This window comes from Mustela nivalis, assembly GCF_964662115.1.
Source record: "Mustela nivalis genome assembly, chromosome: 9".
NCBI classification, from domain to species: domain Eukaryota; kingdom Metazoa; phylum Chordata; class Mammalia; order Carnivora; family Mustelidae; genus Mustela; species Mustela nivalis.
The window spans coordinates 16,152,647-16,180,337 of record NC_139028.1 but is presented as its reverse complement, the minus strand read 5'-3'; the positions used below and the strand labels follow the sequence as shown (position 1 = coordinate 16,180,337).

At 41.5% G+C, this 27,691-nt stretch overlaps 1 protein-coding gene across 2 annotated transcripts in view; it reads left to right on the top strand.

Annotated features, from left to right (window-relative positions):
* ALG9 (ALG9 alpha-1,2-mannosyltransferase) overlaps positions 1-27,691 on the top strand; it is a 96,081-nt gene that overhangs the window by 17,064 nt on the left and 51,326 nt on the right. For both annotated transcript variants that reach the window (XM_082684294.1, XM_082684295.1), the window contains exons 6-13: positions 1,875-2,010; positions 8,294-8,381; positions 8,553-8,658; positions 16,512-16,634; positions 20,021-20,175; positions 22,789-22,918; positions 23,582-23,729; positions 25,373-25,502. In XM_082684294.1, coding sequence (XP_082540420.1) covers positions 1,875-2,010; positions 8,294-8,381; positions 8,553-8,658; positions 16,512-16,634; positions 20,021-20,175; positions 22,789-22,918; positions 23,582-23,729; positions 25,373-25,502 — 1,016 coding nt within the window. The remainder of the gene's footprint in view (positions 1-1,874; positions 2,011-8,293; positions 8,382-8,552; positions 8,659-16,511; positions 16,635-20,020; positions 20,176-22,788; positions 22,919-23,581; positions 23,730-25,372; positions 25,503-27,691) is intronic.

Below are 27,691 nucleotides of genomic sequence, written 5' to 3'. Positions count from 1 at the left end.
CTTCCAGGCCAGCAGAGACCTCCAATTCCTCTGCTCACTTGTCCTCTGCATTGGTGGCTGTAACTGACAACTTTGCAGAGAGCTTCAGTATTATAGAGCATTTATCTGTGAAGCTTTTACCTCCTGTTTTTTTGTTACTTTGCTACTCCTAGAATGGATTCTTACAAGAGGGAGGTTTTCAGGAGTACCTTTAGCTTTGTCATCCCAGCCAAGAATGAGAAGGCCCAGAGAAGTTCAAGGCACCTTTGATACACAGCCTCCAAAGCCTTTCCTGAGTTTGGGAGATCACATGGCCTGGTTGTGGTACTGGCCTTGTGCCGCTGTTTCTTCCTCAGTGCTCTAGGCGAGGTCGCCTTGTGCAGCCTGGAGAGGCAGATCTGCATTTTTGTATAGAGTTGTTAGAAACATGGATCGCATATTACTGTTACAGAGACCCTGAAAGCACTCAGCCTCTGTTGTAGCTATTTACTACAGCAGAGTGATGCTAGATGGAAGTAACTAAGGCACTTACACAGCCTGAACTATCTATGTCTGTCAATGCAGGGTGCAAAGCAGCATTGCCATCCAATATTTGGCCCTTGAGACGGCTTCCCAGAATTCCTAGGGGGTAAAGGTTAGTGCCACGACAGTCTCAGAAAATTATCAGAAGATAAACTGCTTCAGAAATAGTCAACAATGGCTCCAAGTTTCTTGCAGCATATTCCCTGTCTGGAAATATAACCTTGAATTTTCTAAGTTTTGGACTTACGGTACAGGACAGGAGAGGAATGGTGTTTTGGCATCATTTAACTAGGGGTGTGTTGGTACCATAAAAAAACAAGAGTGACTGGAAAACAGCATGGAGGTTCCTCAAAATGTTGAAAATCGAACTACCCTATGACCCAGCAATTGCACTACTGGGTATTTACCCTAAAGATACAAACGTAGTGATCCAAAGGGGCATATGCACCTGAATGTTTATAGCAGCAATGTCCACAATAGCCAAACTATGGAAAGAACCTCGATGTCCATCAACAGATGAATGGATAAAGAAGATGTGGTATATATATACAATAGAATACTATGCAGGCATCAAAAGAAATGAAATCTTGCCATTTGCGACGATGTGGATGGAACTAGAGGGTAACATGCTTAGTGAAATAAGTCAGTCAGAGAAAGACAACTATCATATGATCTCCCTGATATGAGGAAGTGGAGATGCAACATGGAGGGGGTTAAGGGGGATAGGAGAAGAATAAATGAAACAAGATGGGATTGGGAGGGAGACAAACCATAAGTGACTTTTTTTTTTTTTTTAAAGATTTTATTTACTTATTTGACAGAGATCACAAGTAGGCAGAGAGGCAGGCAGAGAGATGGGGGGGAAGCAGGCTTCCCACTGAGCAGAGAGCCTGATGCGGGGCTCCATCCCAGGACCCTGGGATCATGACCTGAGCTGAAGGCAGAGGCTTTAACCCACTGAGCTACCCAGGACCCCCCATAAGTGACTCTTAATCTCACAAAACAAACTGAGGGTTGCTGGGGGGGAGGGGGATTGGGAGAGGGGGTGGGGTTATGGACACTGGGGAGGGTATGTGCTATGGTGAGTGCTGTGAAGTGTGTAAACCTGGCGATTCACAGACCTGTACCCCTGGGGATAAAAATACATTATATGTTTATAAAAAATAAACAATAATAAAAAAAGACTGAGAAAATAAAAATCATTGAACTTCACTTTTTTTTTTAAGGGGTATGACTTCACTGTACAATTCTAAGATATTATTTCTCAAAATATGTTCCTAGTTATTGGTATTGTGTAATGTGGGTAAATTTTTAGTAACATCTAATAAATCCCTTTCCTCCTCTTTGTGTTCCCCATTCCTTTCCTTTTGCAGCATTCCTTCCTAGCAGCTTCTGTATGTACACCACATTGGTAGCCGTGACTGGCTGGTATATGGACAAGACTTCAGTTGCTGTGCTTGGAGTAGCCGCTGGGGCTATCTTGGGCTGGCCGTTCAGTGCTGCTCTTGGGTAAGGGACCAACACAGTTCATCTTCCTTGTGTCCCTGGGCACATAGTAAATCTCTGTGTTAGCTTATCTCTGTGTTCTCTGCTTATGACCTAAAGTTACAGGAATGAATTGTACTTACAGAGCTTATGGGAAATGGAAGAATATTTCTCTTGGTGCATATTGTTGATTCATTCTAATAAGAATAGTGATTTTTAAGCTGTATGTTAGTCTGCTGTATGTTAGCTGCTGCTAACCCCCTTATGAACTTTATCCCTATGCTTATAGCAGCTTTGCAGGAAAAATACAATCATGGAAGCTTCATTTTTTATTTTTATTTTTTTTAAAAAAGATTTTACTTATTTATTTGACAGACAGAGATCACAAGTAGGCAGAGAGGCAGGCAGAGAGAGAGGAAGGGAGCAGGCTTTCTGCTGAGCAGAGAGCCTGATGCGGGGCTCGATCCCAGGACCCTGGGATCATGACCTGAGCCAAAGGCAGAAGCTTTAACCCACTGAGCCACCCAGGCGCCCCGGGAGCTTTATTTTTTAAATTATTTTTTAAATATTTAATTTATGTATTAGAGAGCGAGTATGCATGAGTCAGGGGAGGAGCAGAGGGAGAGGACCAAGCTGACTCCCCACTGGGCTTGATCCCTGGACCTTGAGATCAGGACCTGAGCCGAAATCAAGAGTCAGTCGCCTAATCAGCTGAGCCACCCAGGCACCCCAGTCATTAGTGCTTTATAAATGAGAAAAGAGAGTCTAAGAGGGTGATTTTCCTTGAAGATTCTGTTTGCTGGGGCACCTGGGTGACTCAGTCGGTTAAGCGACTAACTCCTGATTTTGGCTCAGATTGTGGTCTCACAGTGGTGAGACTGAGCCCCACATTGGGCTCTGTGCTCAGCGTGGAGTTGGCTTGAGATACTGTCTTTCCCTCTGGACCCAGGCCTCCCTGACCCTGCCTCTGGTGTGTTGTGCACACTGTACCACTCTGTGCTGTGCCTTTCTCACTCACCAGGCCTAAAACCAGACTTCCCTGAGATCTCTAGTTCTTGCCTCAGCAGCTCTTTTCCCAAGGGCCATAGTATTTCTCACTCCTTATTTCTTGTTCCCCCAACTTCTGCTCTAGTCTGCACTGCCTTCACTTCTTACCTGCCCCTCTAGTAATTCAGAAAAATATTGTACTTTGATGTTAAGGTCATTATAGTACAGTGGCCCCTTTAACAACATGGGGGCACTGACAGCCTGCGCTGTTGAAAAACTTGCATGTCACTTTGACTCCCCAGGAACTTGACAATAGCCTGTTGTTGACAGAGCCTTACCAATAACTTAGTCCATTCACATGTATTTTGTATGCTGTATTTATTATATATATATACATTAAAGATTTTATCTATTTATTTGACACAGAGAGAGATAGATCACAAGTAGGCAGAGAGGCAGGCAGAGAGAGGGGGGAAGCAGACTCCCGCCGAGCAGAGAGCCTGATGTGGGACTTGATCCCAGGACCCTGAGATCATGACCTGAGCCGAAGACAGAAGCTTAACCCACTGAGCCACCCAGGCGCCCTGTATTATATATTCTTACAATAAAGTAAGCTAGAGAGAAGAAAATATTACTATGAAAATAGAGAAGATAAATTCACAGTACTGTACTGTATTTATTAAAAACCCCCATATGTATGTTAACCCACACAGTTTAAACCTGTGTTGTTCAAAAGTCAACTGTAGTAGTATATTTTTATTATAAAAAAAAGTTCCAGGGACGCCTGGGTGGCTCACTTGGTTAAGCATTTGCCTTCGGCTCAGGTCATGGTCCTGGTGTCCTGGGATCGAGTCCAGCATTGGGCTCCTTGCTCAGGGGGGAGACTTGCTCAGAGGGAGACTCTCCCTCTGCCTGTCACTCTGTCTGCCTGTGCTCACTCTGAAAAATAAATAAAATCTTAAAAAAAAAGTTCCAGTTTGTATGAGGTAAAAAGAATTCTTAATTCTCTTTTCCCCTAGCCTAATCTTCAAAGATAGTCACTAATACTTTTGTATATATCTTTCCAGAAATTGTCCTTCTGTGTGTAAATGCACATGCATGTATATGTGCATACGTATCATAAATTCTTTTTTTTTTTTTAAAGATTTTATTTATTTATCAAAGAGAGAGAGGGGGAGAGAGCGAGCACAGGCAGACAGAATGGCAGGCAGAGGCAGAGGGAGAAGCAGGCTCCCTGCTGAGCAAGGAGCCCGATGTGGGACTCGATCCCAGGACGCTGGGATCATGACCTGAGCCGAAGGCAGCTGCTTAACCAACTGAGCCACCCAGGCGTCCCTACGTATCATAAATTCTTAAATAGAATCATCCTGTAACTGTATATATCTACTTTTTAAAAAAGATTTTATTTATTGTTATTTATTTATTGGACAGAGAGAGACACAGCAAGAGAGGGACACAAGCAGGGCGAGTGGGAGAGGGAGAAGCAGGCTCCCCGCTGAGCAGGAAGCCAGGGCTCCATCCCAGGACCCTGGAATCATGACCTGAGCTGAAGGCAGATGCTTAACAACTGAGCCACCTAGGCGTCCTTCTTTTCTCTTTTTTTAATAGGATCATTTCTAGGGTTTCCTTATTAAGCATCACATAGCCTTTTGGAGTAAGATACTTTTAACAGGTTAGGAATGTTGACCCTCAGCAATGTTAGCAAATGCTATTTTAGCATGTAGGGAGATTATTCTCGATATATTGTTGAAATAATCTCAGAATGGCTTTTTTGTGTTGTATTATTATGTAACAGTTTGTTTATAATATGTATCTATAAAGTCTTTATGCCCTTACTTTAGCAGTTGTACTACTATGTATGTAAAACTAAAATGGGAACCCTACTCTACCCCAACCTTAAAAAAAAAAAAAAATCTTTGGAGCACCTGGTTGGATCAGTCGGTTGAGTGTCCGACTCTTCACTTAGGTCGTGTGATCCCAGGGTGCTGAGATGGAGCCCAGCATTGGGATGTGCAGGGGCCTGGATCCTGCTTTAAGATTGTCTCTCTCTCCCTTCCCTGTGGTGTTCTTTCTCTGGTAGGCCTGTTGAGAGGATTAAGATATGTAGAATGAGTTTACAATTCTGGTACATCATCAACATGCAGTAAATGTCAGTGTTGCAAAACTCTACATGTCCTGCAAGTTTATTTACAGGAATGTCCTATCTTGGTATCACATAGGGCTGTCAGACACCTGAGGTCCTGATGGAGGCAGATTTCTCACTCAGGTAAAGGCATCTGAGAATGCTGTACTGACTGATCACCAGCCACTAATTTTCTTTCTTTAGGAGGGCCAAGGATGTCCTACTTTCCAGTCATCCTGGGGTTGCCTGTGTCCAAAGCCCACAGCTGTCCCCTCTGCATGTGTCTGGGAGCTCAGCCGGGATACTCCCACCAGAGTAGAGGCCACAGGCGAAAAGCTATGTATCTTCTGTGTATGTAGACTTAGAGCCTTCTTTGGGTTGCATAGCATTCCATTATCTGACCATAATGTAGCCATTGCCTTGCTGGTAGATACGTAGTTTTCTGTTTTTTTTTTTTGTTTTTTTTTTTTTTTTTTAAGATTTTATTTATTTGTCAGAGAGAGAGAGAGAGAGAGAGAGAGAGCACAGGCAGACAAAGTGGCAGGCAGAGGCAGAGGGAGAAGCAGGCTCCCTGCGGAGCAAGGAGCCCGATGTGGGACTCAATCACAGGATGCTGGGATCATGACCTGAGCTGAAGGCAGCTGCTTAACCAACTGAGCCACCCAGGCGTCCCTTTTCTGTTTTTTTGCTATGATGTACAATGCTTCAGTGAACATTTTTGTATATATATCTATACATTTATGGAAATTTATTTATGGGATAAATTTTAAGGAGAGTTAAATGTTTTCTAGAGGATAAGTATTCTAAATTTTCTTAATTTTGCTTTCAAGGCTGGTTTTCCCACCATCAGTCTTCTATTTTGCATATCTTCAAAATATTAAAGATTTTGTGTGAAGCCCTCTTCTATCTCTTCTCCTGTCTTGCAGTCATCTTGATGATTCCCGTATCTTAAATCTGGTCCAGTCATCTCATATATATTAGATATCTCCTTTTCTATAGCTAAACATTTACAAAACTGAGCTCATTATCTTCTGTCTATATCTGTTCTTTTGCCTATGTTTCTATCCCAATAAATGGCACCACTATCTACTCAGTGCTGAACCAGGAACCTGAAAATTATCTGTGACTCGTCTCTCTTTCCTATGTCCTGTTTATTGTACCTTCTGAATATCTTGACTCTGACTACCCCTCTTCACCTCTGCTCCTGGATTACCATACAGCCTGCTAAATGACCTTCCCATCCCTAGGCTTGATCTCTGGAAATCTCTCCGTAATCAAGACTTACCGTCCTGAAATGCAAATATGACTATATCATTCCCTGTTTTGTTTTAAACTCTACAGTAGCTTCACCATTCCTCTGTATCACAGAGGCTGGCAATCTGTCACCTGTGGGCCCAGTCCACTTGGTCTTATTTTGTACAGCCCAAGAACTAAGAAGTTGTTGCATTATAAAGGGTTGTTAACAAAACATACACACACCCACAGTTGACACACACACAGAGAATATGCAGCAGAGACCATGTGTGCCCTGTAAAGCCTAAAAGCCTAAAATACATACTGTTAGGTCCCTTATTTAATTGTTCATTTTTAAAGATTTTATTTATTTAACAGAGAGTGAGAGAGCACAAGCAGGCAGAGCAGCAGAGGGAGTGGGAGAAACAGGCTCCCCACTGAGCAGGGAGCCTGATTTGGGACTCGATTCCAGGACCCTGGGATCATGACCTGCGCTGAAGGCAGTTGCTAAACCAACTGAGCCACCCAGGTGCCCCCTGTTAGGTCCTTTAAATAAGAAGTTTGAACCCCCTGCCCTATGGGTCCAGATTCTAACATGACCCACAAAGTCCTGATCTTCCCTCCATTTTTACTTCTCCAACCTTTTGCTCCTCTGTTCCTTTTACTCTGCACCATTGGCAATGAACTTTGTTCTTCAAGTACCTCTGCGTGGCACGTTTTGATTGGTCTACCTTCAGCTGAGATAAGGGATTTCCAGATGGCTATTAGTTGACCGTCATTTATTGAATACTTAGTGTTAGGCACTGCTGACACTTTGATAAAGAAGACACTTAGGTTCCTGCACTTCCAGAGCTTCCAGAGTTTTAGTAGGAAAGACAGACATTGAACAAGTAATTAAAAGTATGATGACTCACTGAAGGAGAAGTAAAGATGCTATAGAAATGTAAATATTTGGGCAGAAAAAAATGAAAATACAAATGATAAGGCAAAATTTTGATAATAGAATGTGAAAGTTCATATCACAGGAGAAATACCTTCTGATAGCACATGGCATTGCTAAATAAAAGACAGAGGTGGTAATGCCATGTGAATTCAGAGATGGGAGACATTGGTTCTGCAGAGGGGTCCAGAGCAAAGCCTATAGTTGACATTTGGGTAAGTTCTTTTGGAAGAGGTTGGTGTGGGGAGGGAATTCCTTGTGACTCGAGCGTGGGTGAAGATTCCAACTAGTGTTCTAGATTTGAAGGTCATGGATATGAAGGTGACTATTCATGTAAGAGTGCAAGTACCTACTGAGAAAATGCGTGTGGAAAAAAAGAAGAGTAGAAGTTTGCTTCTGGGACCCAGGATCATGGTAGGGCACAAAAAAGACATCTGGAAAGGAGCACTTGGGAAGAGGCCAGGAAAGAATAGGAGCCAGGAAACCTAGAGGAAGAAGCAGATGCTTTGTGTTAAGTGCTGCAGGAAGACCAAGGGAGGTGAAGGTTGTGAAGAGTTGCTGGGTCTGGCAGAGAGGAGATTCCTGTTGATCTTAAGTCCATCGCATGGACTTGAAGCCAGGCCTTCAGGAAGAAATGGTGAAGGCAACATACATATGCCACTTGCTTGCAGAATTTGAGTGAAAGGGATAAGCGCAAATGGAAAGAGGCATAGCAGAACTGACAAATCGAAATGTGTAATATTATTAAAATCTTTATAAATCATGGAAGAGATGAGCATTCATTTGGCCGGGTGGGTATAGGACCACAGGGCACATTCACTTAATGTACTCTGAATGAACATTCACTTAATGCTACACTGTATTGTTGAGAAGACGTTCTCTCCTCGATCAGCTTTCTTTCCTCACTATTAACTGCTAGAGACATGTTTTCCCCCTTTTCAGCATGAGGTATGTGTGAATGACTTGTTTGAGTCTACATTCTAAGTGTTTTATTTAATTCCCTATTTCATTTCTCTGTTAAATAGTTTACCCATTGCCTTTGATTTGCTGGTCATGAAACACAGGTGGAAGAGTTTCTTTCATTGGTCTCTGGTGGCCCTAATACTTTTTCTGGTGAGTTTTATTTTTTGTTTTGTTTTAAACTTGTAATGAAAGCATATTGATAGGAAAGAGAATATGAGAAATTCATTCTGTTTCTCATTTTGAAGTTTATCCTGTTAGCATTGGGAGCATGTTTCCAGAAGAAAACCCTGCAATTGGTATCTATTTTCTGCTCCGTCTTAGGTGCCTGTGGTGGTCATTGATAGCTACTACTATGGGAAGCTGGTAGTTGCACCAGTGAACATCGTCTTGTATAATGTCTTTACTCCTCATGGACCTGATCTTTATGGTAAGGCCTTAGGGAATCTGGGGAAGAGGAAGAGAGAACTTCCTTTGCCTGAACTTTGAAATTTCAGCTCGGTTGCTTTATTTCCTCAAATACAGCATTTCTTTGCTGCTAATCTTAAAAGTAAATGACGTTCTGATATAGCACAGTGGTGATAAGTAGCCACTAAATATTTCTTCTTGATTAATGTGATTTCTTTCTTTCAAGATTTGAGAGAGAGAGAGCGCGCGCATGCACATGCGTACAAGTGAGTGTGGGTAGGGGCAGTAGGAGAGGGAGAGAAAAATCTTAGACTCCTTGCTGAGTGCAGAGCCTGATGCTGGACTTGATCGCAAGATCCTGAGATCCTGACCTGATCTGAAACTGAGAGTTGGACACTTAACCGACTGAGCCCCTTGATTAATGTGATTTCTTTTACTCCTGCTGTATTCTCAGTATGCCATGGCTCTTGATGCTACTTTTTTGAGTGAAAAGTTACTTTTTTTCTGTTCTCATTAGAAAACCAGTATGGTAGCTAAAACAGGAAAATAAAAACATTTATAATCCCATTATCTCCAGATAAACAAGCTGTTAACACCTTTGCATTCAGGGGAGAAAGTTTGGGAAATGTGTAGACCAAGCAGAGCAAGTGGTAGAGTCAGCCTGAGAGGGTGGGTAGTTTGGCCAGTTTAGGGTTGAGAGGAAAAGAGTGGGATGCCTTTAGTTTGGGGAAGGCAGACTCCATTTTACCTCCACACCCCACCCCCCAGCCCTGAGCCTGTGTTATTTGCCCCCTAGGGCATTTGAGTTACTGACAGTTACAGAGGGATGACCTAGAGATCTTCCTGGTCAGATCTGCCATTTTATGAGACGGTTTGTCATTAAAATAAGTAGTTTCTGTTGCATTAATTTTCAGAAGGTCTTGAAGCATTTTGTGTATGTGATCATCTTGGGGCTGTGCTGTGAATTGGGTTAATATTACCTCTGTGTTCTTACCTGTTTGAGCCATGCCCATCACTTTTCTGTGCCACTTTGCTAACAGAACCAAGAGATCGGATGAGGAGATTTAAAGTAAGCGTATGAGTGAGATTTAATTGGCCCTCTTGGGATTTGTGGAGTATTGTCATTGTAGAGGGCAGTAGGTAATAGGTTGAAATTGTGTTTTGTTCCATGACTTGAATTCACAAACCGCCTCGTTTAGAGAATAATTGCTAGGTAAAGGAGTTTTAATTTTTTAAGGTTTATTTAAGAAATCTCTACACTCCACATGGGGGTCCAGCTCACAACCCCGACATCAGGAGTCAGCCAGGAGCTCCCTAAGTGAAGGAATTTTAAAAGGTGTTACATAAAACTGATGAATTGTTGAACATTATATCAAAAATTAATGATGAACTATATGTTGGCTAATTGAACATAATAAAAAATAATAAATAATAAAAATAATTAAAAAATAATAAAAATGCTCCTTTAGGGCAGACTCAAGATCCCCAAGGGTGTGAGGAAGAGCTGCAATTTTAAGCTTTTGCCTCTAGATGTCTCCCTTTAGCTACAGAGAGTTTGTATGTTTGTTTTTTGGTTTTGGTTTTTTGTTTTGTTTTTTAAAGATTTTATTTATTTATTTGACAGACAGAGATCACAAGTAGGCAGAGAGGCAGGCAGAGAGAGAGGGGGAAGCAGGCTGAGCAGAGAGCCCGATGCAATGCAGGGCTCGATCCCAGGACTCTGGGACCATGACCTGAGCCGGAGGCAGAGGCTTTAACCCCCTGAGCCACCCAGGCACCCCAGTTTGTATGTTTTTAATTGCCCCTTGTTTTAGTTGCCTTGTAAAATTTTATTTGGTTCTACAAGTCAATAGAAGGAAGACTCCCCTCTTAGACCCAGATTGCACATTATAAATTGATTTACTGGAATCTCTTGGGCGCATAATATCCTTTATAAATGGTTGAATAAATGATGTTAATTTCTGCTTAATTTTGGGAAACTGACTTTACCTTTTAAACAGGTTATTACATATTGCTATTTCAATTGATCATTTATAAAACTTTGAGACTATATGAAAGCAGTTGCCGAGATAGATGAGGTTTATAAATCTAGTAATCTGCAGGTTGTCTGGGAGAGCAGAAATGACAGAATCAGTTCCACTTCATGTTTCTCGTTTAACAGTGGCTGGGTTGGGGATCTTTGTTTTGCGATCCAGCCTAGAGGTGGCCAGTTTTTTCTTGAATGTTGGCGTCTGCCATTCATTTTGTCCAGTGTTTGCCTGGGAGGAGTGCCTGGAGCTCTGTTCTACCTGCTTTGATGAACTTGGGAGCACTTCAGTTCAGATGTTGCTATTTTGAATGTACAGGAAGTGATCACTTTCCTGGTGATGGAAAAAGCCCTGTTGGGACAGAAGGCATTATCCTACTGGGCATCAGCAGGACCGATGATGCCATGCTGTAGTCAGTTAGACTTGAGAGGGTTGTACCTTGATATAGAATTTTTGTGCTTTTATCTCATCTTTGAATTTGACAGTTTTGGGGTGAGGTTGATGTCCCTTCTTTTAAAGAGTAACTCCTGCAGAGAAAATATTTCCTCCATCTTACAAGTAAGTGTTGTTTGTGTTCTAGGTCCTCAATAAAGATTTGTCATGGTGAATAGATGGATGAACGAATTTGGGAGTATCCATCAGATTAAATTATACCCTGATGGCTCTTCTGTCCTACAGCTGTTTTGTTAGACCTGTTGTGGTGTATTAGGTCAGGATTTTTTTGATACCAAATAAAAACGATAGGGGTAAAAGTACTTTTTAAAGCAGAGTACTTTAGAATTGTCACCTAACTGATCATGGGTGAGTCCATTCAGTAAATACGAAAGACTGAATTTTAATTTTATTTATTTATTTATTTTAAAGATTTTATTTAGTTATTTGACAGACATCACAAGTAGGCAGAGAGAGGAGGAAGCAGGATCCCTGCTGAGCAGAGAGCCCGATGTGGGGCTTGATCCCAGGACCCTGAGATCATGACCTGAGCCAAAGGCAGAGGCTTAACCACCTGAGCCACCCAGGTGCCCCAAGACTGAGTTTTTAATAAATACTTTGATGCTGTACAGTTGTCACACAGTGAGACAGCCTATCTTTTGTCATGGAAACAACAGCTCTTTAACTTTGCCTACATGTTTGGTACTACTTAGCATTATTTTGACTATTTTGGAAGACTTTCCTGCTCCAAGTGCTTCATTAGCTATGGTAGGCACGTTTCTTATCTGAAAATTACAAATGCATTGTGCTGATAGTTTCTGCCTTTGTGTTTGTCTTCTATATAAGCCAGTCATACTTGAGCAGATAGATAGCTGGATTTCAGCTAAAGAAATATTGAATAAATTGTCTTTGAGCATCTGTGTCTTCATAGAATTTTCTGTCCAATAAGGCTGCCATCACAGGAATAGGTGATTACAGTCCAATATATTATGTGCTGCAGTAGAAAGATGGGGAATCCTAGGAGCAGGTCCGTCTGGTGGTGCAAGACTTCTCAGAGGTGGTGGTCCTTGAGCTGAGCCTGGAAGGGAGAGTAAAAGTTTAGTGAGTAGAAGCTAGAGGAGTGTATTTTAGATGACTGCAGTGTCCAGTTGGAGGTTCTGCTGAGACCAAAAAAAAAAAAAAAAATTGAACATTGGATTCTTTTTTTAAGTTAAACTAGTTTTACAGTGTTGGCTGATTGTGGGTAGAAACTACACAGGCATGAACAAGATAAATTCAGTCTCTCTGTTGTGACTATAATATAAACATTTACTCTGTTGTTCCTGGTTTTCAAAGGGACCTTTTGATACTTTCTTGACATAGTCCAGATCTGAGCTGACTCTTGGGAAGCCAGGAGAAAGAGAAGGAGAACATTTTTCACGACTATTAATTACAATAGTTTCTGTTTAGAAAAAAAAATGCCTGTTATATACCAGAAATTCTATACAACTGTCTTCTTCCCCTCACAAAATCTATGAGATAGGCGTTATTTATTCTTACTCGCAGGTGTGGAAACCAAGGTGGGGATGGTGGGGGACTTGCACGTAATTAATAAGTGGCAGAAATGGGATAAGAGCCCAGGGCTCTCTGAATCCAAAGCCTGTGTTCTTTCCACTGAGAACAACCTCCGCAAAACCCCAGAGTTTGGCAGTTGAGATTCTACAGGAGAATAAACTTGCTGAAACAGAGCATGAGTTGGAGGTAGAAGATAAGCTTTGATCTAAAGAAGGGGCAGGAAGTAGCTGTACCTTGGAAGGTCCCATGCACTTAGGTTTGGAGGATGGTCAGGAGCCTTTGAGAAGTTTCGATGGCACGATGCCACGCATACTGTTGAGCTGTCTTTCACAGGACAGAGGCATTGCGCCACCCTTGTCAAAGAAGGAATATTTGGACAAGGTAAAGAATACTTGGCATTTAGGAAATTTTGTATAGGCATAAAATTGCAAAGTCATAGGCAAAACATCCCTTTGGTGTCAAAGATCAAGACATGAAATTTCATGTTGCAAAAAAAGTGACTGGTCATGGCACTGATTTTGCTTTTACCCTTGTAACACTTCAAGTTTGTAGATGTTGAGATTGATAAGCATTTTTGTGTGGTGAGTGAAGAACTGTGTTCTCTGCGGAGGAGTTCACAGGCCTGGGGAAGGCGTGGGAGGATAGGTATGAGAGAGGCCCTTCCCTCAGACAGTGCAGGAGGTCTGCTCCAGGATGCCACCTTGCAGCTTAGGACACGTTCCCTGCCTCTTCCGGTGTTTTTATTCACACCTGTCAGATCGCTGGATGGGACATTTCAGAAGGCAACGGCTAATAGCCTTGATGAAAAGACTCAAAGTTTCTCATCCTTGCAATGGCAGAGGATGAAGCCCCCGTGAGTCTCTTGAGAGTTGACTGTCAGCCAGAGCTGTCCTAGAGCTTTCATTCTTTCGCTAATTGTTTTTGGTGAACCTTGGTCTCTTTTCGCTCTTGGTGTTGCAAATTTGACTTTTATAAGATGATTGACTATAATTTAGTTCTTAGAGTTCTATAAAATTATAGGTCTATAAAATGGTTTCCTTTCATTCAATCTGGGGAACGGTAAACATTATCCATTCTTCTTTTAGCCTCCTTGAAGGTTCCCTTTAGCTCATTTGAATGGAAGGACTTGAAGCACTTTCCCTAAAGAGGGAGATGGGTGAGTCATTCCCTGCAGAGACCCTGCTTCCAGCTTTCTTTGACTGCACACTTTGCACCAGTTAAATGCGTAGCTTGTCATGCTGACGCATTTTTTTCTGCATAGTTCAGCTTTGATACTTTCTGGGAAATAGCATCAAATATCTCCTTGGAAAGAGATAAAAGGTTTTCCTCCTTTCTCTTTTCAGGCAGGTGTCTTATCAAGTAGGAGAGGACACTGGCTGACAGAATTCACTATTTTTGTCCCTTTTTGCCCTTGTTTTTAACACTCGTGTCTCTTGAACCTTATTCAGTCTTGGCTTATCCTCCAGTTTTTACCCTGTTCTTCCAGGAAGTAACAGTCTATTATGAAATGCTCATAGCCTATCTGTGAACTTGATCTGTGAGTTCCTAACAGCTAAACATTGTTGAGTTTACCATCTTAATACTTTTGGTTCAGAATCTCAGAGTATAAAAGGATAGTCAGCCCTAGTAGGAGGTATAATAAGTTGCGGTAGAGACAAATATTTGCTGGAAATAAAGTGCTTCCCTGTAAAAACAATATGTATTTTTAAGGCTCAAAGAGAAAGAGGCTTTTGTTTTTTTTCCCCCACTCTGATGCTTATTAGCATCTATAATATTAGCATCTGTAAAAGATGATGTGAAAGGTGACATCATTTCTCCTAGTCACTCTGATTTTTCTTCTCAGGCCCAGATTTCCAAAATTTGTTTAGGAAAAAGGCAGGTCAAAGTTGATATTGCTGCCTCCATACTGGTGGTCAGGAGATGATACAAAAAGTGACCTTTCTTGGGGCACCGACTCATTTGATTAGTGTCCGACTCTTAATCTCGGTTCAGGTCTTGATCTCAGGATTGTGAGATTGAGCCCTACGTTGGGTTCCTTGCTGGGTGTGGAGCCTGCTTAAAAAAAACTGAAAACCAAAAAAATAACCCAAAAAGCCCACCACCAAAACTACCTTCCTGGAAACTGGATTCCTAAAGGACTCAATTTAGGAAATGCGTTGTTAAATATTAATTAAAATCCAGAGAAGATACGTATTTCTATATGAAAATCATCAGTTTTCTGAAACCCAAAGGTTATTTGTAAGGAATACCAGATATAAATATGTCTGTAATGAACTCAGCCTGGGCCAGGACCTCTGTTCGTGGCCACCATCATTGTATGTAGACAGGAAGGAGTGCGCTTTCCCAAAAGGTGACACACAATTGCAGTTGGGTCTTTCCTCAGGGTACCCCCTCCCGCTTCTCCCCTAAATGCTTCTAGCATTACGGGTTTGGTTTCTAATCTTATTCTGCTGTGCAAGCTGCAAGAATGTCAGGTTTTTCTGACTCTTCCTCTGCCTCCTGATTACCCTTTTAAGCAGTGCTGATTGCAGGAAATTGCTGTGGTGCAAGGCGGGTGTCACAACATGCAGTGATTAAAGCCCGCATGTGTCATTCACTGCCTGATTGAAGTAATCACACAGAGGGGAAGAGCAGATGAAAAACCTGCTAAATGTGCAGAGGAGGGCTGCTTCTCATCATGTGGTTTAAGGATTTTGAGTTAAAGAATCAAAATTTGTGTGAACAAGACTTGTGTTTTCAGTCATTTTGTTTCATTCTGAGTCCTCAACACGAAGCAGGATCTTGGTCTAGGGATATTATTTTCCTAAGGAAAACAACTTACTGCATTTTACCAAATGCAGGGTCCCTTGTATACATGACTACAGGATAGTGGTTCAGCATATCAAGGGGGAAGATCCTAGAATATAAGTGGGACATACAGGAGAGACTAAAAGAGGAAAAGGCCTGAATAGCTCAGCCCTTCAAGACTGCTCCCCCCGCCCCCCCTCCAGACACCAGACACAAGTCCACAGATGGTCTCTTCTGACCCACCACCTGTAGATGGTCAGTTCCAGCAACCCTGTCTTGGGGTTCAATTAATTTGCTAGAGTGGCTCAGAGAACTTAGAGAAAAATTTACTTAAATTAACCAGCTTATTAGGGAGGATCTTATAAAGGATATAAGTGAAGAGCCAGTTGGAAGAAATGCACAGGGCAAGCTTCATGGGATGGAGCTCAGAACTCCAGTTCTTTCCAGGAGCACCACACTCCTCGCACTTCTAGGTGTTCATCAACCCTAAATTCTCTGAACCCTGGCCTTTTGGGTTTGTATGGAGGCTTCATTACACAGGCTGGTTGGTGAAATCATTGGCCATTGGTGACTGAACTCTCTTGCCAGCCCCTGTCTCCTCCTCTGAGGTCAAAGGGTGGAACTGAAAATTCTAACCCCCCAGGCACATGGTTGGCTCCCCTGGCCATCAGTCCAGACCCTTAGGCTACGTACGGGCTTTTCCCAATTCTCCTAATTAACAGGAGACCCCCTTATTGCTCTTCGATTAGGAAACTCCAGGGGTTTTAGGAGCTCTTTGCCAGGAATGGGGATGAAGACCAAATACAAATTGCCTATTAGAAATCACAGTATCACCTCTAAGCTATTTAAATTACCTGGTTATTCTGGAAAAGTGACCAATCCCTTTCTCTTCCCATCTTCTGCCCTTGGGTTTCCCTTGTGTGGCGGAGCCCCAGGAGCTGAGTTCCCATTGTGGACTCATTCACTTGGAGCCTCAGACTATCAACATTACCTGAACAAAGAACGTTTTGAGTCAAGCATTGTGAAAGGTGTTGAAGGCATCCGCTAATGATTCCTTATCTGTTTGTTCACTCAGGTACGGAACCCTGGTATTTCTATTTGATTAATGGATTTCTTAATTTTAACGTAGCCTTTGCTTTGGCTCTCCTGGTCTTACCACTGACTTCTCTCATGGAATACTTACTGCAGAGATTTCATGGTGAGTGGTTTAAGGGATGATAGGTTTTGGGGGAGGAAGAAGCAAATAATAATGTATACCGAGAAGTGAAAATGATTCTTCTTCTGTTCTCCATTTTCTTCCTACGGAGATGGTTGGCTTATTGAAATGTCAATCTGTACTTGTAAATTTTTTTTAAAGATTTTATTTATTTGACAGACAGAGATCACAAGTAGTCAGAGAGGCAGGCAGAGAGAGGGAGGGAAGCAGGCTCTCCGCTGAGCGGAGAGCCCAATGCGGGGCTTGATCCCAGGACCCTAAGACCATGACCTGAGCCGAAGGCAGAGGCTTAACCCACTGAGTGACCCAGGCGCCTCTGTACTTATAAATTTATGTGAAGATTTGGTTAATAATTGCAAGTTAAACTAACAAAGGGAGGAACTTTATAATCCTTTCAGGTGGGGAAAATGAGTATAGCATACGGAACCACCCAGGGAGGTAAAAACAGTTCCAGAATCTCAGGAGTCTTGTGTTTTTTTAAAAAAAGAAGTGCATGTTGGCATGGAAGATGGCTTAAGATAATAAGTGATAGAGGTAAACGTTCTTTGGGGAATTATTTCAACCAAAAATTTGAAAACTAAACCATACAGGGATTTCCCTCACGTTTGATACTGAAGTGAGAGAAGCTTTGGACTTCCTAAGAAACATTATGCTTCCCTTTGTTCCGTTTTGCTTCTGTGTTTGCCTTATCGTGGAAGTCTTGGTTTGTCATTTATTTTGCTTGCTCTGACTTTCTGTAGTGCACAGCCAGTGTTTTCTCAAGTTGTCACGGATTTGGGCATCTAGTGCCCATGTTTCTTTTATGGAAGACAGATTTGAGCAGAAATTCATATGAGCTTTGGAAAGAGATTTAATTTCAGACTTTTCAGTCTGATTTGGATGCCATATGATCTCCCCATCCCACCCCGCATTCTGCTTTTCTACTATTAATGGTTTATAAGAGTTCACTGTGCTATACTATTCAAATATGAAAGCGGTCATCAATCACTTTTGTTTTAACATGATCATAATGCCATTATCCTAACAAAATCAATAGTAATTCCTTAAACTCTAATACCCAATTGATATTCAGGTTTCCTACGTTGTCTGAAAAGCAGCTTTTTATGGTTAGTTTTTTTTTTTTTTAAGCATCTGAAAGGGGTCATATACTGAATTTAGTGTTAAGTTTCTTAAGCTTTATATGAGATTCCGCCCCCTCTTCTTTTTTCTCCTGAAGATTTCTAAAGAAATCAGGTCATTCATCTTGCAAAGTGTCCCACATTTGGGTTCAGCTCTTTGTCACCTGGAGGTGTTAACTTATTCCTCCATTCCTTGTATTTCCTAAGGATCACTATCTTTTGTGAAAAGTAACTTCTTTAACTGTAAAAATATTTTATGCTTGTGGAGAATTTGGAAATGCTTGTGATGTAAGTATAAAAGCAGCATATTAAGCTGTTCTCTACAGTATGAATCCAATTTTGGTTTAAAAATATGTAATTTACACACATGTCCACCTACTAAGAAAATGCTGTTTTTTCTTTATACTTTGTGTATTTTATGGTAGAAAAAATACCCTTAAAGGAAAGAAAGAAACAAACAAAACCCCCAAAGAATCAGGAAAGAAATTGGCTATTCCATCAAGTAGTACAGCTGTAGTTCTGATTTTGTACATTTTATGGAGGACATTGAAAAATTTTAGGCCATTTTTTTTTTTAAGATTTTATTTATTATTTGACAGAGATCACAAGTAGGCAGAGAGGCAGAGAGAGAGAGAGGAGGAAGCAGGCTCCCCGCTGAGCAGAGAGCCCGATGCGGGACTCGATCCCGGGACCCCGAGATCATGACCTGAGCCGAAGGCAGTGGCTTAACCCACTGAGCCACCCAGGCGCCCCTAGGCCATTTTTTAAAAATGTTTAAATATTTATTTTAGTAATTCCTACCCTCAATGTGAAACTTGAACTCACAACCCCAAGATCAAAAGAGTTCCATGCTTTTCTGACTGAACCAGCCAGGTGCCCCAGGCCATATTTTAAAAATGTATTTGTCTAAAAAAATGCACTTGTTAGGCTTTTAAGTTACAGGAAAAAATAAGATTTCATTTTCTTATAATTAAGAAAATTCCAACCTTGGGGCGCCTGGGTGGCTCAGTGGGTTAAGCCGCTGCCTTCGGCTCTGCCTTCGGCTCAGGTCATGATCTCAGGGTCCTGGGATCGAGTCCCGCGTCGGGCTCTCTGCTCAGCAGGGAGCCTGCTTCCCTCTCTCTCTCTGGCTGCCTCTCCGTCTACTTGTGATTTCTCTCTGTCAAATTAATAAATAAAATCTTTAAAAAAAAAAAAGAAAGAAAAAATTCCAACCTAAAAAATTTCCTGGGAAGGTTTAAGTCCTAAATTATTGCCTAAGATCTCATGGTAAAATCTTAGAGTAGAAAGTTGAAAGGATAAGCTTGGTATTTCAGTTCCAGAATTTCCATCCCTAGAGTTTCTAGAGAATTCCAGATAACTTAGGAACAGCAAGATGGATATCGGTGACAGTCCTGAGCTGCTCTTCTAAACGTGCTCATTGTAGACATAATGAACACCAGGGGGCGCTGTCGACCTACCCTTTGCCAGTGATTTCTAGGCGCTGCTGATTATCACTAATTGGAGCACAGTAGGGGAAGCCTTCCTGGTGGGTTGCAGGTTTATCACTCAGTGTTCATGTACATAACCATGGGAACTTTCCAGCAGGTGCTTGGGTCTCAGCACTAATTAAATTCCTTTAATTCTTTCACATGCTCCAAGTATATTTGGGTTCCAATTTTGGGATTCAGAGTGGATGGGTATTGCAAAAGAGGAGAGAAAACATCATCCGTGTACTTCTTTTAAGAGTGTTTTTATATTTGCATTGAGACAAACTTGTGACTTGGCGAAAGCCAATAATGGGGGCTTGAGAACCCAGCTTTTTCTTTCCTTTGATCTATAACCATTTGAACAGACTGGTATACAAGAAAGGAGATCGCTATATTAAATTCTTGGGAATTAAAACCCAAGAAAGGAGTTTATGTTATGTTTTTGGTTAATCTCAGGAACCTTTAATCTTAGTGGCAGGACTCACTGGAGAGAGAAGGCTTTTTTCTCCATCCAGTGTAGACATTATTAAGCTCTGTCACCCATTCGCTTGACTTTCATTTGTGCCTCCTGTTAGATACTGGCTGTCTTGGGGGAGCTCAGGAGTATACACCTCTTTCTACTTAACCCCTTTACTACATCAGAGAGTGTGACTACAAGAGCTGAAACATTTTAGGGGGTGCCCTAGGGCGTATTCCTGTTTGTGATCAAGACTACATTGAAACCAAATGTGTTATTTCATTCTAATATGGTGAAAGGTGGATATTTTTCTGTGTCTTACAGTTCAGAATTTAGGCCACCCATATTGGCTTACCTTGGCTCCAATGTATATTTGGTTTATAATTTTCTTCATCCAGCCTCACAAAGAGGAGAGATTTCTTTTCCCTGTATATCCACTTATATGTCTCTGTGGTGCTGTGGCCCTCTCTGCACTTCAGGTGAGTTTCAGGGAAATGGATGTCTGCTTCATTCCATTTCGCTTTTTAAATTGGTCATAAAGCTTAAAGGCAAATTGTGGCATGCTTCTCCCAAGATGTTTTATCCATGCATTAAACCGGATACAGATCACATTATTAAAGCTTGATGTATTGATGGCTTGGCTGTTGATCATACTCTTGAGCTGGTTACATATTTGCATTGTTAATTTGTGTGTTAATTTCTTTCTGTTGCCAACAAGAATCCAGTTCCTGTTAAAGAAGTTTTACTAAGTCATTGTATAGGCTACCCACAGGACGGTGCTATCACCGCAGAGTTACTGGAATGTCTATTCTTCAACTCCCAAGATCAGATGAAAACTTGCTCAGGTGTTTGGGATAACACCAGGCATTTAGCAATATGGGATGCTTTGTGATCCTGGCTTAAAACCTGTCCAGGTCAATTCCTTGTCAGAACTAATCATGAATATCTTTCTGTGGCCTCAGAAGCCCCAAGGCTCTTTTTTGACCTCTGCTACCATTTGCAACTGGCAGTGAAGAGTAATTAGGGTGACAGTTATTTCTGCCCCCTTAACAGATAGATAGAGGTATAATTTACCCATTTAAAAAGTGTAAAATTGAATCATTTTTAGTATATTCACAGATATGCATAACCATCACCACAGTGAACTTTAGAACATTTTTATCACCTCAAAAGATCTGTACCCATTAGCTATCATCCCTGCCCCCCTTCATATCTCCCGTGCCATAAGCAACTACTAATCTATTTTCTGTCTCTGTATATTTGCCCATTCTAGGCCTTCCATGTAAATGGAATCCTAAAAGTCTTCTGTGACTGGCTTCTTTCATTCAGCAGTATGTTTTTAAGACCTATCCATGTTAGGATGGTAGTTTAAAAAAAATTAAATTATAAAAGTAATTGAGCTTTATTGCACATAATTTTTCATTTAATACTTTTTAAAAAAATACTTTATTTATTTATTTGACAGAGATCACAAGTAGGCAGAGAAGCAGGCAGAGAAAGAGGGGGAAGCAGGCTCCCTGCTGAGCAGAGAGCCCGATGCGGGGCTCGATCCCAGGACCCTGAGATCATGACCTGAGCCGAAGGCAGAGGCTTTAACCCACTGAGCCACCCAGGCGCCCCTCATTTACACTTTTTAAAAAGATTTATTTATTTGAGAGAGGGAGAGTGTGTGAGAGTAAGACCCTGTGGGGCATGGGGCAGGGAGCAGAGGGAGAGGGAGAGAGAAACCCAAGCAGACTCCTTGCTGAGTGTGGACCCCAATGTGCAGCTTGCTTCCACAACCCTGAGATCATGAGCTGAACTGAAACCAAGTCAGATGCTCAACCAAGTGCACCACCCAGGCACCCCACTCTTAGTACTTTTAAAATTAGCTTAGTTCTTTTTTTCTTAGCTTAGTACTTTTAAAATTAGCTTAGTACTTTTAAAATTACTATCCTAACAAAACCACTTTCCTTCCAGCATTTTTATCTATCATATACCAAACTTTATTAGGGTTGTAATCTAAATGTACATTTAACTTTATATCCCTTTTAATAGAACTATATCACATGATTTTCATCTATACCCATCTTTTGAATAAGTGTATATTCTAAATTTGGTATAAAACATTATTGTGTAATATAGGTAATATACTGAATTTGGCACATGTAATGATGAGATACAACTTATGGTAGGTTTAGGATGCTTCCTTATTTCAGTATTATAAACAAACAATGCTAGGATGGATATCTTTCTTTAGGTATTTGGATTATTTTCCTAGGACAAATTGTCCCAAATATGAAGGAGTTTAAACACATCCATGGCACTAACAAGTAAATATTTGCAAAGTTTCACTTCCCCAAAGTTGAGGTCTAGTCTTAGAAGGAAAGGAGGAGGTCAGTCTAATGGGAAGGTGCTCAAAGATTGTAGAATTGATGCATGTATGTGTATTTTGTAATAATATTCCTCTAGTTTGTAAAGCAGTTTACAGATAACAGCCTTTTCCTGATGGTCTGTGAGAGGACTCCTTTTTTTCTTGTTTGGTCGAGAGACATTCTGTTGATACTAAAAACTGATGAAAACTTCTGAGTGAGAAAAATAAAGATGAAGTACTCGTTATATCAAAATAGAGACACTTCATATATCAAAGCAAATTGCCAAAAAGCACTTTTGTTGGTTTATTTATTTATTAAAAACAATTTTTTTTTTTTTAGGCTGGGTCCACGCCTAGTGCGGGGCTTGTACTCCTCATCCTGAGATCAAGAGTCACGTGCTCCACTGAGCCAGCCAGGTGCTCTGGCACTTTTGTTTGAATATTTAAAAAAATAATAAATTATTAGGACCTTAAGAACTAGAAAGGTTTCCACATATTTTTCCTATGAAGCGAATGAGAATTCCTCTGGTGGGACTGACTGGTAGATAGTCTTGACAGTTTGTTTTCATCTTAGAACTCAGAATGGGCACCTCACTGAGTGTTTCCAAATGCTCAGACCCTTCACAGAATGCTGCTGCTTCCTCCCTCTTGGTGTTAGGATGTTTTACAGCCGTGTTATGTATATTCTGCAAGTTCTTTTTTTTTTTTTTTCCTTCAATACAGTTTTCTTTCCTTCTAGAAATGTTACCACTTCGTGTTTCAGCGATACCGCCTGGAGCATTACACGGTGACGTCAAACTGGCTGGCCTCGGGAACACTCCTCCTGTTCGGGCTCTTGTCCTTCTCTCGCTCTGTGGCGCTGTTCAAAGGTAGATGCTCAGAGAATGTCTTACCCCAACTCACGATGCACTTCATGTTGGGTTTTGATGGACACGTGGTGAACACAGTTCAGCTTCGGCCGGGAGGAGGGCTGTACTCTAAGGAGAACCCGTGGACTTAATATAGTGACGGGGATATGACTTCTGTACCTTAAGATCAAAGAGAAGACTGAAAATTCTAGAAGGAATTTGTGACTGACTATAACTTTTTTTTTTATTCTTGTTTTTTTTTTGTGGTTGTTGCTGTTGTTGGGTTTTTAAAGGATGCTTTTTCATTCTGAAGGCTGAATTAAGGAAGCTTTGAACATAGGAAGCAAATTTGGGGCTCAAGTCCCATGATTATATTCTTCCTATAATCATTATTTGGATCCAGAAGATTAAAATGTGCTCAAAGAATAGAAGTTAAAAAGGCAGAAGGGTGTAGAGAAGGGCAAGAAAGCAAAGCTCTTTGGTAGAACAGGGTCTCTGCTGTGATCATCTTACAAGCTGTAGAGATGCTGTGCACCAGTGGGACAGGCTTCCTGCTATGTTTGCTGGGAACCTTCGCACTCTTCCAGTATGCACGAGTTACGGGGGACATTCACAGGCATTATGATTCAATGTCAGCCTCTCATCTTACTCATCTTTGATTTCACAAACCTCTCTCCCTTCCAGGGTATCACGGGCCCCTTGATCTGTATCCAGAATTTTACCGAATTGCCACAGACCCAGCCATCCACACTGTCCCAGAAGGCAGGACCGTGAATGTCTGTGTAGGAAAGGAGTGGTATCGCTTTCCCAGTAGCTTCCTTCTGCCTGATAAGTAAGTTTTCCTTTAATTCCCAGGGTTTTATTTTTTATTTTTCTATTATTTATGTATTTATTTGTTTTTTATTTATTTTTATTTTTATTTTATTTTATTTTTTTAAATATTTTATTTATTTATTTGACAGAGAGAGATCACAAGTAGGCAGAGAGGCAGCAGAGAGAGAGGAGGAAGCAGGCCCCCTGCTGAGCAGAGAGCCCGATGCGGGGCTCGATCCAGGACCCTGAGATCATGACCTGAGCCGAAGGCAGCGGCTTAACCCACTGAGCCACCCAGGCGCCCCTATTTATTTGTTTTTTAAAGATTTTATTTGACAGTGAGAGAGGGAACACAAGCAGGGAAAGTGGGAGAGGAAGAAGCAGGCTCCCCACTGAGCAGGGAGCCCCATGTGGGGCTCGAACGCAGGACGCTTGGGATCATGACTGGAGCTGAAGGCAGATACTCAACAACTGAGCCACCCAGGCATCCCCTAATTCCCAGAGTTTTAAATCAGGGAGTAAAAATAGCAGTTCTGTGGCAGTATCTCTTTAATTTTTCTTCCATGTTTGGATTTTCACAAAAAGTTGTTGAATCACTGACCATTTCAGAGCTTTTCAGAGCTGTGAGATCCACAGTGTGCCACCACAGCCCATGTCCAATAGACTGGGTGCCGTGTCTGGCCACGTACCCACTCTACCTGGAACCATGGAGGTCTGGGGACTTCTAAAAACAATTGAGGCCCTAGGCTTCTAGTGGCTCTTATTGAGAATCCATATGTAAATTTCAGTAATCATCTGGTATTAATTCACTTCCAGAAGTGGTCTAGAAACTCTAGTTGGAAGAGTGTTTTTAGAGAAGAAATGTTTGTCATCCAACAATAGTGAAAGCTCTTTACCAGCATGTGGATACTGGGGAAAGCTGTGATTAAGGTAATTGTGCCACTTGCCTTCATGCTCTCTGTTGTTGGATGATAGAACAGGCTCCGGAGTTCTGTATGTTTGCTTAATTCGGATGGAGAAGCTCCTATTGAGGGAAAAGGGAAGTCGGGTTAAGACGAGTCATGTTGTTCCATTTGGGGATTGGCTTCAGCAGCTTAGCTGGTGGGGGTATCTTGGGTTGAATGAAGATTCCGTATCAGTCATTAATCATTAAATTAAAAGGTTGGGTTTTCTTTTTTTTGAAGTATTAACTAACATTAGCCTTTGCCTTTTACCTTTGCAATAGTTTCATAACTAAAGATACTTGTGAGAATTACTCAGGGACAAAGTACTTCTCCCATAGTGTGTTCTTGCATTTCACTTTTTTCCTACCTGATGAATTTGCTTTAATTTTGTTAAGTCCTTCTACCATGTGATTACTGGTGATAAATGGGGATGCTTCTCTGGTAGTTTGGTGGAAGGACCATTTGGTTGCAAATTTTAGTGCTAAGAGTTGGCGGAATGGGTTGAGAATCCCTCTCGAAAATTTCCCAACGATGTTGGACTCAATCATGACCTTTGTCTCCGTGTTCCCTGGTGGAGGTTTTAGCAGAAATACTTTTTTTCTCCAAGCGAGATGTTTTTCACATGAATATTTTTTTTTTGGCTTGTTTATTTCAAGTACATTTAGCAATATGGGCCCCCTGTGTTTTTCTTACTCTCCCTTATTTGTGTTTCTGACAGTTGGCAGCTTCAGTTCATTCCATCAGAGTTCAGGGGTCAGTTACCAAAACCCTTTGCCGAGGGACCACTGGCCACCCGAATTGTCCCTACTGACATGAATGACCAGAACCTGGAGGAGCCATCCAGATACGTAAGGACAACCATTTCCTTTTACCACTTGAAAGAAAGTTCTAACCCTAAAATCTGTTGGCATGCACTTTGGAAGCTCTGGTGAAATGGGAATTTCTTAGAGAGTGATTCCTTTAGGGTAAGGGAGGTAACAGCTTTTGTTGAGAAAGAATAGTAACAGTTTTAAAATTTCCTTTTATTTTCTATGTGAAACACACAGTTCAAAGTATTTCCCAAGCTGGTCTGGAAATTTTCTTAAATTGAATTCGAATCATTTTGAAACACATTCTGAAACTCGTATCATTCCCTGGCTGATTAAAATATTTGGTGGGGAACTTTCAAGTTCTCAGTAGACCTCTGACCTAATTATCAGTGTATTCCGGTTTGAGCAAATGGACGTCAGTGACTGAGGCTGTTTTCCTGGTGAGCACGTGGTGCAATCTGTGTCAGGGTCGTGCTCTTCCACCCACTCAGCTTTATGTACCCCAGGATCCCATGTGGTTTTATTTCAGTTCCTTTGAAAGATGACACTTGCGCCATTTGATACTTAAAAAATCTTTGATTGTCCAAAAGGTGAGCGCAGTAAAGATACTGTTCCTGGTTCCCAGAGACAATAGATGAGTATTTTATAAAGTTATTAGAAAGCACTTTTTTGGGCATCCTGTCTTTTAAAGAAACATTTAACGGTTTAGATGTCAAACACATCTAAACATAGGTGTTCCCATATACTTCCTCCGTGAAATGGGACATGGGATTGTGAAGTGCTTCTGCGGCCACACGTGGCCTTTTGTCTCCCACATGGAAACCCTCGGGGCTTATGAAGGGGAGTCTTACTGTGGAAGTTTAAAATATAAGCCATGGAAATGGCCATTGTCGGATACATACTTGGCCTGGCCCCCTGCGAAGGTAAAATCTGTGTTCCATCAAGGGGTTTATGTTAGAGCTTTTTTCCTAACTTTAGCTTCTGATTCCTGGAGCATTGAAAATACCCCAGGATGGGGTAAACTGTTATTGGTCGTTTTTGTTTTAGCTGCAGATACTCTCCTGACAGCAGGCCTTGTTGGGGATCACTGTGAGTACACTGGAGAGTCGGAAGGGTAGGCGGGCACACTGTGATGGGGGAGGGAGACACACAAACTGACAGTGATGTGGTCACAGCTGTGTTTTAGGAAGAAGTAGCATGGAGTAGTAAAAAGGAGCATGGACTTTGAGTCAGGTAGGCCTGTGTCCAAGTCCTGGGTCCGTTGCTTACTTTGATCTTGGGCAAATGAGTTAACTCTTTATTTAACTAATTTGTTTCTATCTGTAAAATGGGAATAATGCACATTTGGAAGATTATAATGAGCTTAGATATTCTATCATACCTATCCTATCATATCGTATTAGCATAGTGTGTATGTAGATTTTCCCACAAATGTTCTTAATCTGATAATGCTATATCAGATGGATTGGAAGTCAAGAAACCTTAAGAGGATTTATAATCTGCTTGAATCGATCTCTCCTTCCTTCCTTTTCTTGTTTTCCAGCCTCATTTTTGTCTGCTCACACCCATCATTGCCTTTTCCATCGCAGTGACTTTGCTTATCTTAATGCCCAGCCGTGCCTGGACTACCCTTGCCTCCCTCCTTATGCCATCAGAACTCTCTTCCTGTCTGTAGCCTTTGCCACCTACCTAAGCTCATGGTGAGCTGTGCTCCTTTAAATGCCTGAAATTCTCAACTCTGCCTCTTAGTTAGCCATTCGTTTTTGTCTTACGTTACTTACGTATTTCTGATATGTATGTCTTGGGCATACCGTGAAGAGAATGCCTGCAGCGCTGCTTCTGTATTCCCCATAGCATCTGGGATAGTGCTCTAAGTCTAGTGGTTCACCTTCATGTGCTCTCTGAGTGGGGAAATGTACGCTTCCCGTCATTGGGACAGTGATCTTGAGAGAAAGCTGACTGTAAAATCTACAGTGGCTTTTTGCACATTTCTTAGGCTTTGGTCACTGGTTGTCTTTGGTTAGATCCTATTTCCATACTCTCTGCTACCACACACTGTTCAGTTTAGTTAAGTGGCTCTATGTTAGCTTTACCCAAAAGCAAAGATTTTTCAGAGTACCTATAGGAGTCACCAAAGTGCTATCTGATTAAAAACAAGTCTGTTGTGTCTCCTGAGTGTGTAGTGTCCACCGTTGTGCTCACCCACCTTCCTGTGCTTGAGAGTTTTT